At 45.0% G+C, this 14,118-nt stretch overlaps 1 protein-coding gene across 4 annotated transcripts in view; it reads right to left on the reverse strand.

The window, feature by feature from the left end:
* Positions 1-2,876: 2,876 nt before the first annotated feature.
* The window catches only part of LOC135247430 (zinc finger matrin-type protein 4-like), a 60,650-nt gene continuing 49,408 nt past the window's right edge, over positions 2,877-14,118 (reverse strand). For all 4 annotated transcript variants that reach the window (XM_064320876.1, XM_064320873.1, XM_064320875.1 and 1 more), the window contains one exon: positions 2,877-7,470. In XM_064320876.1, the coding sequence (XP_064176946.1) occupies positions 7,449-7,470 (22 nt within the window). In that variant the 3' untranslated portion in view covers positions 2,877-7,448. The remainder of the gene's footprint in view (positions 7,471-14,118) is intronic.

Below are 14,118 nucleotides of genomic sequence, written 5' to 3' on the forward strand. Positions count from 1 at the left end.
ATGACAGCAGTTATAGACTGCTGTTGAGGTGAATGTTGTTGGTGCATGCCATGCTATATACTTTGACAAGGTTTGGTGAAGCACTTTTACCACTCCACTGACATGACTACTGTATGATGTATTTGTGTTTATGAGGCAAATAAAGACTTTTTCTGCTACGCGTTTCAGTGCAGCTGAAACCTGGAGATTGTTTAAGGATTGACAAGAAATAGATGGTGACAGATTATAATAGAAATAGACTGGTCAATTCATGTCAGGTCAATTTTTACAGTTGAGCAGGATGATTTGCTCAACTTTTTCATTAAATTAATATGCATTCGAAAAGATGAAGGGAGCCAGATACAATAAATCGTAAGTTGGAGGAATTACGGACAGGGTGAGGAAGTAGCAGTTTGGGTTGGGGGGAGGGGGGTTGGTTTAGCTAAGGATGTGATTTAGTTTAGGTAAAGTATCATTGCAAAACTACTGGAAATGTCGAAATTCCCATATGGTGTGGGAATAACAAGCAGAGGAGTATGTGCCTTACTAACCGATTTCTGTCTGAAAAATGTTTCTTTTTCTGCAAATAAATAAGCAAGCAAACAAATAAAACTATATTGCCTCTATTCCTACCCTTGTGCATGCTGTGACTTTTCTGTAGTGTTCTGACCAGTTTTTATTTTTCGTTTTCCAAGTTTTTTTTTTTTCTGTCCCCAGTATATCTTAGAGGGTAAATTTAATTTTGGTGGATTGTTTTTCTGTTTCTTTTTGATCAGGGAAGTCTAGACTTTGAAGTCTGCTATTCCCTCTGAAATATCTGTGACAAAACATTTTTACACCAGTTTATAAAGCATATTTACAGACAGCTGGAGTGGCAGAAATATGTGGTTGTAAAGAGAGTTAGTTTGATCATACAGGCTAACTGTGTCCTTTATCTGTCTGTAGGTACCTTAAATTTAATTATTTTGGAAGATGGTGACAAGAAAAGAGCCAATGAAAATTCCAAACAGTAACAGATGGATACCAGTGAATGGCTGTGCTAGTATCTCCGACTGAAAAAACAGACTTGATTTGTAACTAATCTGCAGTACCAATTCCAGAATACCTCATTGAATTCAACATGTTCTATGAGAACAGAAAATGGCCACCATCTTTAAAGGCTGGCCCGGTGTAATGAGTGTCATTACACAGAGACAGCAAAGCCACTATTGTAAGGGAATTTGCTGTATTAGAATTTGACTCAGGAGGCATCATACAGTGGTCAGATGAGTATCTGCCTTATCCAGTTTTTCTCCGGTTTCACTGGGACTGACATGACTTATATGAAAGTAAGGGTCCAGTATTTGGAACATTTCTTTTGGACCTGGATAATAAGATTTTATAAACTTGCTTTGTATATGGATGTATGGAGAATGTTATCTTGAACTCTATTTGAACTCACTTGGAATTGTTTTATAGCTGTTAAAAGAAGTATTGGAGTCTGCCATCTTGGTTTCATGGCCAGAATATGAATGATTTGAGGAGAATGACCTGAAAGGATTTTTAATGCTCAATTAGGTTCATGTGTTTCATTTCCTCTCCGGTCTTTGCTGTGTATCATTATGCACAGTTTTTCTCTGTGAAGATCTTTTGAACCAAAGGCAATGGCTAAGTAGACATTAAGGCGACACCAAAGTATCAGCAAGGCCCTCAGTAATCTTTTATGTGGGGCATGTCAGTAAAAGCGGAGGCATGCTGCACAAACTTTGCTGAGGGAAACATGAAAGGACATGGCTATTAGCCTAATTTATTTTTCTAACTTAAGGACGCTCCCTTTCTTTTCTCTCTCACGGCAGTCCCACAACTGCATTCACATTCTTTATAATTGTGTTGCTGCAGTGTCTGAAGAGCAACACCTCAATTTATGTTCCAATTTATAAACAAATAAGCTGGAACAGCATCATTCAGTCACTGGCTATGCAGTCATCTAACTCCATAACTGGAGGCTTCAATACGCTTTGTCCCCCTCTAATGCAGTCTAGATTGGTACTGCAGGTAGGGACAGATAGGTATGTTAAAATCCTTCATACACTTGCTTAGTAGCTCTTGCTTGTGTGTGCAGACTGAGGATGAAGGCCTACGTGTGAGGCATGAATTTCCATAAAGCCGTTGTTCTTCAGCAGGGAACGAGGAAATGATAGCAACGAAACAACCCATGAAATCATCCACAGGTTCAGTTTTCACTAAACTCCATTCAGACAACAAGGTATACAGCGCACAGGCTGTAAGAAATGACTCTTCTGCGTCCATCAGCATTGTGGGAAAACAACACTTTGTGAAATTCCATTAAAAATGGGGTCCAATTTGGGAGTACTAGCTAGCTCTCAAATGTTTCACTGATGCGTGCAGCTGTTCTTATATTGATGGATGACAGAACATTTAAAATGTGTATAATCTGAAATAAAAATCTTGACGGTGACATGGTCATGTGGTGTGTGGAGGTTGATGTGTGGTGGTGGTGGTGGTGGTGGGGAGGGGGGTGGTTGGGGGCATGTTCCTTTTCAAGGGTCAATGAAAAAGAATGGGTCTATATAACTTTAATTTAAAGACATATAATATAGGCAGCTTTTATTTAGACAGAAGGACAGGGACATGTGTTTTTTCCCATGATGCAAGAGCAGGAAGGCTCTGGGGCATCCTGCTGTCAATGTTGACGAGCAAGGGTTTCCTAAATCTCCATCAGGCGACAGGCGACAGAAAATGCCCTCCTGGTTCTGGTACACAAGGCCCTTTAAGCGTTTGGCAAATGTGTCCTTTCCTGTCAATCTGTCTTTGCATCACCTCAGCTGGTACGTGACTGCAGCTGTCTCCCCATATCTGAGCCTGAGTCCGATAAATCTCACAGCTTTCACCAGCAATTCAAAAAATACACATTTTAATCAGACGCTGAGCTTGAGGTTGTTAAAATGCCAGGGGAAAGGGTTTAGCTGAAGGACAAAAAGTATGAAGACAAAAATGAGTTTCAAATAGAAACAGAGAGAAACTTAAACACAGTCAAGTCCACATATCCACATATCAACTGAAAAAACACATTGCACAGACTTCCATACCCAACCAATGAAGCCCTTCAAGTAGACTGTACACTATGCTTTTGTAAAGAACATGAGCTGGCTATGATGTGTCACATCTGTAGTGAATATTCTGTACAAATCCATGAGTAAAAGGACTATTTTTTCTCCAGTGTTTGGGAGCATTGGCTCAGGGAGTCCAGCACAGCTGTCCACTTCCTAACTGCCCTCAGCTGCCTCAGACCTCCACAACCTTTGGCAGACTGTAGCCACGCCTGCAGTCACACGTGACTTCCACACTGATGAACAATTTTTGCAGGGTCCCTTTTGTGCCCTACATGCATCCAAATTTCACTGTGCCCTTGTTTCTTCCATTAATCGCAGCTGCTTAGTACCCAATCAGGGCGGGACTATGTTAACTTAAGACCCACGGAACCCAGCCACAAAACAATCACACAAGCTACATGATTCCGCAGCGTGACAGTGCAATAATCACAGCTTTTGATTATGAACTGTTGCATCTGAACTTTGCTCTGGGATATTGCAAGTCTAGACTCTGAGAGTTGGGGTCTATCTGTCGAGCTGGCTACAGCCCACTTGAAGAGAAACTGCCCTCTCTCTCTTCCTCAGTCCCTCTCTCTTCTCTACCTCATCGCTGCCATCCCTCTCTCATCCTTCTTGATTTATAATACACTTCCCGGAGGCAAGACAAGGGTTTGGGGACATCAATACACTTCCACAACAGTGTGTTTTTATCTCTTAGACAGAAGACCTAACAGCAGAGATGTTTAATTATGAATGGTCTGAGACACAAACAGGCCTCTGTTCGTCTATGTAACAGCTTAAGGGTTTTTTCGATCGGGTCAGGTAATCCGAACGCAAGTGATTCAAGTGCAGGTTATAAATGAAATAGACAGGCCTCCAGGAGAGCGACTATAAAACACCAAATCTATCCCTTAGAGGGAACGGCTACCGAAAATACAGTCTTACAGTCAATACAACCAGTTTCTTCTGTTCACAACTAATAGTATGATTGTTATCACTTTGTTTGCTTGAACAGCATGCTACTTTTCCAGAAATAGCTGAATTGAAAAAATAAAAACGAAACAAAAAAGATTAGCCTTTGTTTTGGTTGTTTTTTTTTTTTTTTGGTTGTAGGGCGTTTTGGTTGTAGGGCCACAAAATTCATTCATTAATATAAAATGACATAACACCATTAACAATCGCCCAGTTCCTGATCTTCATGTCAATAAATAGAAAATGATAGAAAATCATTATGACACCGTCAGTAAAATTTAAAACTTGACCTCACTGAGGCAAGCAGGAAGCTGAAAGCAAATTATTGATCTCAAATACTGTAAAACTGACAAAGACTTTCTAAATATTTAAACAACGTGATGTGAAAATGAGAAACAAACAATGCCCGTCTTTTAGCACAGTGTGAAGCATGCAGGACCGCTTCACAAAGCACTGTACACAGAGACAGTGCTGTATGCGGTGTTAGCATCACTTAACATCGACTACATCATGCGCTCAGTCAACATTTTACAGGTTACAGATATGAGTGCCAGTGCCACAATGTCAGCCAACCTTTGGGGAGGTGCTGCCTCTTTAAGGAATCCCTTGTTAACAAAAAGGCGAGGGTAAATAATGATACACACAGCTAGCTACCAGGCAGTTTCAAGCGCACACCCCACTGTGCTGCTAAAGTGGTTATTCCTTTACAGTGAAAAACCAATTGTGAAAACAGCAGACAATCTGTCTGCAATCTGCTATCGCAATCTGTCTGACAGCACGCACATCTTTGTACTGTCACAGCGATGCAGCACATAAGAAAGCCAGTATGGTACATGCATTCCATATGAGGTGATTACAATAATGTTGAAGGATCCATGTTTTTACAGTACAGTAGCTGTTGTTGTTAAAAAGCAGTAATATCACATTGTTACAGAAATAGGCAGGAATGGTGGCGGTTGAAGGGGGAGGGGCGGGTGGTCAGGTAGAGAGAGAGAGAGAGAGAGAGAGAGAGAGAGAGAGAAACAGTGAAACAAGGAGTGAATGCGTAGTGGGTGCTCACAGTGTACTTGCCCTTCCTTGTTATGTGTTCTCATTAAATATTACAAAGGCTCACCTACGCATCATTAACATGTGTAAAGTCCAGCCCACACAGCTTTGCACAGCATTGGTTGATGTAACGATTAATGAGCTAGACACACAATCGTAAGGTTGCAGGTTTGAATCCCGAACTGCTTCTAAGAGTATATATTTGTTTGGACAGACAATATCTAAAAATGTAATGTCCAACTAGATATGGTCATGCGCTCAGCAAAAAATAATTAAACAAAATTTAAAAACATAATTAATTAGAATTCCTCTTCATATGATATAACAATGCAGCACCATATTTGTTTAAATGTTGATCGGCATGAAAACTATGAATAGCTGGTGCAAATGGATTGAATTAAACAGTGATAATGGTGATTTTAAGGAGGCAGATAAGACAGAGGCACACTTTAGTTGCCCTCAAATTTAAAAGAGATGAACTTTACACTCTGGTTCTACAGACAAACCTAGAAGTAAGAAATCTTCACCATTTTTGATTTGGACCTAAGTTGAAAACCCACACAATGACCAAGTCCCTCATCAACCTCCGATCCAATAGCGCCAACCTGTTTCCCAGGCAACACTGCCTTGGTTTCTCTGTAGCTGCCCCTCGAGTCTGTAACTCCCCCAGCCATCTCAGAGAAGTCAAACCCCACCTTTTCTGCTGTGTTTTGAGGCTGCCATATCCCCCTCCCACATACACTACCTGCCTTGACTTCCTTGCTACTAGCTAACCAACTACCTTCTACAGTACCGTTTACATGTCGTATTCTTCCCCTTACAAATATATCAATTTCTCTGAGATCTCTAAGTAAAATACTCTGTAATATATTATTCTGCTTTTATAGACTGCTTTCCTTCATTTAAGATATATAACCAAAGACCCTTTTAAAGACAGTCAAATGCAGAGAAGCTAAGAGGAACAAGCTAATCAGTTGACAAGTTTGCACACTGTTCAAGACCAAGAATATAAACACAGAGAACTGCCTGTTATTACTCTATAAAGTGAAACAATATGTGTATGCCTGAGTGTGTATTTAGCCTGTTTTTACATAGATGATGGTCATTAATGTCATCTTGAGGATCCAGAGACATTTTCTTGAACCCCACCCCCCATGCACTCCTTAATAGCTGAAGAAAACTGTTGCATGTGCACCAGGCTCGGTCATTATGTTGTCCCTCACATCCAGAAACTGATGTCATGAAATCAAAATCAGTACTTTAATAGTTCCATACTATGCAGTTCACAGATAACAGTTCAGTGGTTTGTTTTGTTTTTCTGCTAGACTGATGAATCCCTGCACTAAGCTGGATACAAGTACACATCTTTAACAGTGCATTCAAAAAATGCACCAGCACTGTTATTTTAACAATGGCATAATGTTAAAACTTTGTCTTTTCCAGATGAACGCTTCACAACAGGTCACATGACTTCTCGAGGGAGAGATGGCATGGTCTCAGTGCAATCACAGGGAACAAGCCCATTAAAAGACCGAGCATAAATTTAAGCGCCTGAAAAGCCAAGGAGCCCAGGAGGGGTGTTTCAAGAACCTCACAAAGTTTCCAATCAATTCAGACCCCTCTCCCCCGCATTGGTGCTGCCCGCAGCGACGGTGAGCCAAAACCGAAGATTCGCTGGGCAGGCGCTGAGTGTCAGAGGAAAGGTTGGCACATTTCAGATCCATGACCGCAGCTGTGGCTCCAAAAAATGTATTTTAGAGAGAGGGAGACAAAAACCTTGATGTAATGCCACAATGTTCCAGCCACATTCGGCTGTAGTACTGTAGATAAATGGCACATTTCTAGCTAATCGCTATTAGCATATCCAACTGGAAACTGGAATGTTTTATATCATATTATGTTTTGTTTTTTGTTTGGGGGGGGGGGGGTGGCATGGGTGGGAACAGAAAAGTATTTAGGGCAGTCCTCCCACCTACCAACTGCCCTCCCACCTGACCTAGTTTTGGCTAGGAGACTTGGAAACCCACAAGGAATTCTTGAGCTTCTGTGTGAGCTTCAGCCAGATGTTAATGGTTCACACCATCCTTTTTTTTTCTTCATCGTTTATTGACATCACTTAAAGTTCACAGTCACAGGGGGCAGCAGGATGACTGATCTCCAGCACCTCGACGACCTCCAAGACAGTTTTGTTGTCTTTTTTTTTGTTGTTGGTTTTTAAGCACAGCTGTCAGACCCTCGGCGAAAGCAAAGGCTGCCAGTCCCCCCCGCCGAGTCCTGGAAAGCGCCGGACGGCACGTGCTCCGGGTCGCACGAGCCGCGGGTCCCGCCGCTGTTCCGCTTGGTTTCTCCGACGGGCCATCACTTCTGGTGCTGCTTTAAACTGGAACACAGAGACAGGGAATCACTCGCGACGCCATCCAGAACAACGCGGTCGTGACACTGCCTCCCCCCCCCGCCCCAAATCACCACCCCCCCAATCACACGCTCCAGCAACGGTCACCTTCAGAACAGTTTTCATACAGTTATACCGTGTTACGTAGAGGCACACATATCAAGCTATAGCACAGTTATGCACAGATGCGAAGAATTATTCGGAACACACAGCATCTCAGAAAAATCTGAATAGTAATCAGAAGAAAGCTCATTCATTATCTTATTATCAGTTATCTGTATCATTATTGTGTTACTCTGTTACTCTGAATTAACTCACATTCTGACAACATAAACATTTGTCTTCGCCTTGTAGTTTCGCAGTGCCTGGAAATATTTCACAGTACAGCCCCCTCATATTTCACTAACAGCCTTCTCATTCATATATTTCCTTCGGCGACGATACTACCAAATTCAAACCGCGTTTCTTTTTTTCCCACAATTCTTTTGCTTTTTTCTCTTCTTTTCAATTTAGCATCATGCCACCTGCATCCCACGCATTGAGTGCCACAGCACAGGCTCACGCGCTCATCTGATGCATTTGTTCGTGAGCTAGCGACCCCCCTTTTACACGCGGCAGGCTGCGCCTTTGCTGTTCCTCTAATTTCAAGGTGGGTGATCACAGCGCAGATGAACACACGACAACACAATTACGAAGCCGCGGCGGCTCGCTATCGGCCTCATTTTTTTCATTCCTGCGCTATATATTTAAGAACGAGAGTTTAATTAAAGCGATTAATTAAGCTGAAGCGTCGGGGGAGGCAGAGACGGGGCGGGGGCCGCGGTAGCCTGGAAACGGCGCGCGGCGCGCCGACAGGCTCCTCCGGCTGAGACTAGCGCGGAGGCGCAGCGGGTTTTTAAAAGTCGGGAGCGTGCGCTATAGCGGGGAGCGGGGGGACCCGGGCGCTCCGCCGCGGCCGTGGCCAATGCTATCAGTTCCGCCTGGTCTACGTGCCCCTCCGTCTCAATTTGCCGCCCACCGCGCGGGCAGGCCGGACCGGCGGGGGCAGCACGCGCTGCCCGGCGATGCCTGACTACAGACCGAATGGCCGTCATAGCAGTCGTAGAGGGTTCGCCATTTCATTGATGACCGAAGCGAGCGACACAGATCATGTAGGCGGGGTGCAGCAGGGTGACGTGGGTAGGGGGACGGAGTTTTTTTGGGGGGAGGATCGAATGTAGGGGAGGGAGAGTGATGAGTGATGACGCCAGGGTCGCCGAAGAACACTTTGCGTAACGCCCCCTCCCCCACCGCCCCCGCCTCCCCCCCCCCCACAGCTCCCCACTACGCCGCTGCCACTGTTAAATAAATAAATCCGAGCTGTCGACGTATATTTCAGCAACGGCTAAGAAGACATTCTGTTCCCCAAACCTCCGGGCCTGTCGCCCTGAATCATCGCATTACGGCGGGCTAATTCAAAGCCGCCGCCGCGGAGGCCACGGCCCTGTCAGACGCAAACGCGCACCTGCCCTGTCGCGTTTAACCTCCCGCGCGACCCCGCCGCGCCTCAATCAGGCCCGGGGAACCAGCCCGGGGCCCATGCTGGCTGAATAAAGCCGCTGCCCTTCCTCATTTTGTTCAAGCTGTGAAAAAAAAACCCCGAGCCAACGCGATCAAAAGATCTCTGTCGCCTTCCAGGGCACCAGAGAGTATGAGGAAAAGGCTAGAAAAAAACACTTTGACGCCTGAAATTTTTTTTCCATAGCACTGTGCTCTGTGATTTTGGAATGAAAAAGGCAGAACACCTGAACTTTGGCCTCTTCTGCAGGAAGGGGCATTTTCAGAGGAGGGAGGGGCAAGGACCAGTCAAGAGGGGCACTGGAAAACCATTTTCCAACAACAGTCATTTTCCTTGGCTCAGAACACTGTCAATTCGAGCCAATATGTGGGGAGGAGGGGGAGCGCAGGGGCGACCAATCATACTTCATGGGGGGGCCGGTGCCCTCCTGGCTCGGCCAATCTGGAGGAAGCCAGTTTGCACTATGGGAATTGACTAACTGGAGGAAAAAAAGGCTACCTGCCTCGTTGTGGAGTGGACAATCTGCACTGGGTCACCTTGGCAACCTCAGATGCACAATGCAATCCAAAACTCAACAGGCAGGGCCATGCTGAGTTGGCAAGGCTAAGAAGGCTTTCCATATGATTTGGAAAATCACTGAGTCTTTCTGCCCAGTGATTCAGCAGGAGCGACCGATACAGTTGGATACGATAAAATGCATAGACTGCCTCACTGCTACTTGACTGGGCGAATTGATATTGTATAATAATATATACCACAGTATGGCATCAGCATAATGGAATAGCAAGTTTGAATGAGGCACCTTGACTGCATCAACACTACCACGAGGTTTTTTACCTTAAAATATAAATACGGATTCTTTTAGTTAAGGTAACTTAATTTGACATTTTCATTAAAATTTTCTCCAGTTTGTGATTTATTGTCTCCAAAGAAACAAGGTTATATTATAACTAAAATTAAGAAAAAACCACTGGACATATTTAATTTAATTGCTGTTTTTGGAGTTCACACCAGGACGTTGCTAAGCCGGGAAATCAACATGTGCAAAACAATCTGTAATAAGGACTGTATTAATAATGATAATAATCAAGTAATAATCATGTCATAATGAGCAATCTGTCATGTAATCTTTCTGCCCATATGGTACATCACGGTTATCAATTCCTGACCATGCTAGGGGCTACTATGGATGGTAGCTCACAGGGAAGTATATAATTGGTTGTGGGGTCAGGCAGGGAGGAAGGGTTGTCCCGGCCTCACCATGTGAACGAAACCTTCTGGTTGGCTGAGCACCTGCAGCCTGCCTGCTACAGCGAGCGTGCTTCAGCTCTGTGTACAGATCGCTCTCTGAATGCACTGACTGCAGAGCTCATCCGGTGGGCTGCAAAGTGAAAAAGAGCTGAACCAGCTCCACATGGGATGCAAGCTCCACTCGCACACAGGCTCTCCCAAATCATAGGCGGGCCTGCTAATGTGGATGCAATTGCCGGATTTGAAGAAAAGAAAAAGCTGTATGAAAATGACTAAGATGATTTCAGGGTGCCTGAATCCCCTGACCATGTTCAGTGAGTATATATTCTGTGACCAGTGTCCTGACTGTCTCTATGAATGACACATTGACAATGAATCCCTCTCACTGCAGGACTGAATCCTGGTCACCTTGGCAACTGAGCCAACATCTGCCTTCAAGAGGAAGCCCTACACGAGAGCGAGTCTCCTTCTGCTTGAGAATGAGCCCGTCCTCAAAGGGAACATGTGTTTTTGGCAGGGCTGACTGTCGATCTTGTTTAAGGGATGGGTACGGAACTCCAGGAGGGGCAGCAGGAGGTGGTGGGTGGTGAGGAGGAACAGGGGTTACAGGCACAGATGAAGACACTACTGGCCAGTTTCCACAAAGGAAGTGCAAACAGCTACTCAGCAAAAAGTTTGGACTCAATTCAGCTTGGAGTAGTTTTAACTCGAAGGCTGCATTTATGTTCTACTGAACATAAACTATTGTTAGCACTGCAAATTTAAGTTTGTATGACAATATAAGCACATGTGAGGTCTGAACCATATACTATGAAAATTACCTTGCTGGATGTCTGGTGGCCAGATAGCTGAGGGTCTGTGCACAGTGGTGTGAAGGACAGGTCACTAAGGAGAAGCCCCCAATATGCTAACAGTTGCTCTCTTACTACTCTGGTGCACCTAGCATCTTAGTGCTTATGCACCTAGCATCACACACCATGAGAAAGCCAGACACAAGAACGCCCCTGCCCCTCACATCCAACCCCGTCCCCCAGCCCCCGCATTCAATGACGGGAAGAGAAGTCTGTTTTTATAGCGGTGACTGCACGTTCAACGCCACAAGCTATTATCCCCGGTAACCGTATCAGCGGAAAGCCCATCTCCCTGGCAAATCTCCGTGGCAGAGCCGCGGTTTTATCTCGTCTTTACTCTGCAGCAGGGGGCAGCCAGCGACCGTCAGGCTCACAGCAGCCGAGCGGTACCAGTAATCCCACAAAACACACAGCTGCCCTTCCTTCGATTCCACTGTATTTCAGTGCAGTGGACTTTACTTTCCACAGTTCTCTCTGCTAGGTCGTTACGGTGAACGCCCGAGCACTCCCGTAGCACACCGCGAGGAAACCTTTGCCTTTAGGATTTGTGTCTTTAAGAAAAGACAAGAAAGAATTTAAACAGAAGAGAAGAAAAAAAAAAGTCAAGGCTGTCAGCAGAAACCTAACAACAGCAGTCGGTGATCAAGGTGTAAAGCGCAATGGGCTGTAGAATTAAGCCCAGAGTTATCTGTTGTGGGAAAGAGCGAGGGAAGGAGGGAAAGGCTTGCCTGCAGCGAGCTTTATGCGCAGTATCAGGCTTTATAGTTCAGTCATCTGGCCAGAAAAACAGCCGGTCACTGCTGTATTTTTTCATTTTCTGTGCTGCCATAAGAGTTATTAAATGTCAATGATAAGTGGACCATCAGAACACCTGGCACAGCAGGGGCGCAGGCAACACCAGAATGGCTTTCCTATTTTTCCACCCGTTTCACAATCTGGCCATCAGCCCCGATAGCCTCCCGTACGCCTGGGGCTGGTTCCGTAAAAACTTTACGCCCAGGACTAAGCGCTAAGTGAACGTCGTAAGTTTAGTCAGGGGTAAATTGTACACCAGCTGCACAAGTTGACATTAACAAACATCCCACTAAAAACTCTGCTTAACAGGGGGTAGGTTTAAGTCAGGAGTAATGTTGACTGCCGCAGTAACTGCTAGTACTAGTGTCTTGACTGCTGCAATAACTGCTAGTATTACAGCTACCAAAGGTTCCTTATAATGAGGAATTGTCCCATATCTAAAATCCCATTGACAGCTGGGATTTATTTCAGTGGCAGGGGTATTGTCCCATAAGATAAAATGTAACGCCCCTTATTGAATCAACATGGGACGCAATTTGTCCCATATTTTCCCACACAAAGTTCCAAAGTTCCACCTTCAATGCAGAAAAACAAAGGATACCTCCCATCGTAAAATTTGGACAGACGTGTTTGAAAGTTTACGACAACAGCTGACAACATTCTCTCATCTGACACACATTGACAAACACACACACACACATAGTTGCCTGCTACCTCTCTGATTCTGCATCTCCAAACAATTTCATGTGAACGTGGTTTGATTTTCTTCATGATTATGAAGTTCTCACTATTGTAAAAGACAGTGTATAGATCTTTGTGAAGAAAAATAGCCTACAGAACAAATTGCGTCTCTCATTGATTCAATAATTTTATTCTTCAATTCAATCCTGTATTATAAAAGAGTGGGTGGGAACGCTAGGCAATACAATACAAGCTTTCTTCTTTTGATGTGTGTTTTGAAGAAACAAATCAATAAATGAATGATTTTTTCCATCTGAAATCATGGTTTTCTTCTCAGCCTTGCCTCAGCCATTTTATACAGAAAAACGTTCTGTAGTATTCAAAGTACAGTTCACACTTTTGAGCAACTGACTTGGCATGTGAATGTTTTTCATGAATAGTACCTGGCAGTCAAGTCTAGCTAGTGCTACCGATGTCAACGTTGGGCTTATGCTGGACGCAAACACCCGACTTAGAGGCGGACTAACCACATCCAACATAAGGTGAACATCGGGCTTAAGGGCTGGTTGTGTGACTGACTTTTATGCAACAGGCCCCTGGAGCTGCTGAGCCAGCCCTTTCCAGGTGACTGACACTGTAGTGGGCCGGTTCAGGGCAGCTAACCCAGACTTTTTCCTCAGGCAGAGTCCGGACTGTGGGCCCAGGGTCCATTCGATGGGCATGTTGTGCAGCAGCTGAAAGCCTTGCTGAGGTACAGAAGAAGTCAGTGAGTTGGAAAGTCCCCCGCCAGGAGTTTTCTGTGTTCATGTTCCTGGGAGCTCACAAGAGTCGTTAATGCTGGAGCAAAGGGGATAGGAGCTCCAGCAGTCGAGGTTTGGATGACACACTGCTTTTTAACGAATCGATACACAACACAGATTCTTAACCATCTTCCCACATAATCTTTTTCTCCCACTTGTTTCTATCTCCTTCTCTTGCTCTACGCCGCAATTCAAACTCAATTAAAATTTCAATTTGCTTTATTGGACTGTAATTGAGATGAAGACAGGAAGTGTGGAGGGGCAATCTCGAGGCCCCTCCCTCAACAGAAGACCTACTCCATCTCAGTGTTGCATTAAGTCATTAAGCAAGCCGCTGAGCACAGCATGTGACCTCTGTGAAAACAGACGACGCGTCAAACGCGAGCATGCGTAAGCGGCCATGGATGAGGGCATGTGTGCAGAAGCTGGGGTGTCATCTTGGCCGAGGAGAGGGGACGCAGTGAGTCAGTCCTGAGAGGGAGGGCACTGGACAACACCCCAGGGCTAGCTGTCCACTGTCCAAAGCTAGTTGATGTAATGATGCTTTACTCCGTAGGCCGAGCCCCCGTGGTAACACCGATGGGGGTCGCTACTGTGGGGGCAGTGGTCCGTAAGAGCGGCTAACGAGATCTGTCAGCGCAGCCCTGGCCGTCACCTGACAGCTCCCTCCCTGTGGTGCTCTGGGACCGGAGTCCCCACG

Source organism: Anguilla rostrata, chromosome 2 (genome assembly GCF_018555375.3).
Source record: "Anguilla rostrata isolate EN2019 chromosome 2, ASM1855537v3, whole genome shotgun sequence".
Lineage (NCBI taxonomy): Eukaryota > Metazoa > Chordata > Actinopteri > Anguilliformes > Anguillidae > Anguilla > Anguilla rostrata.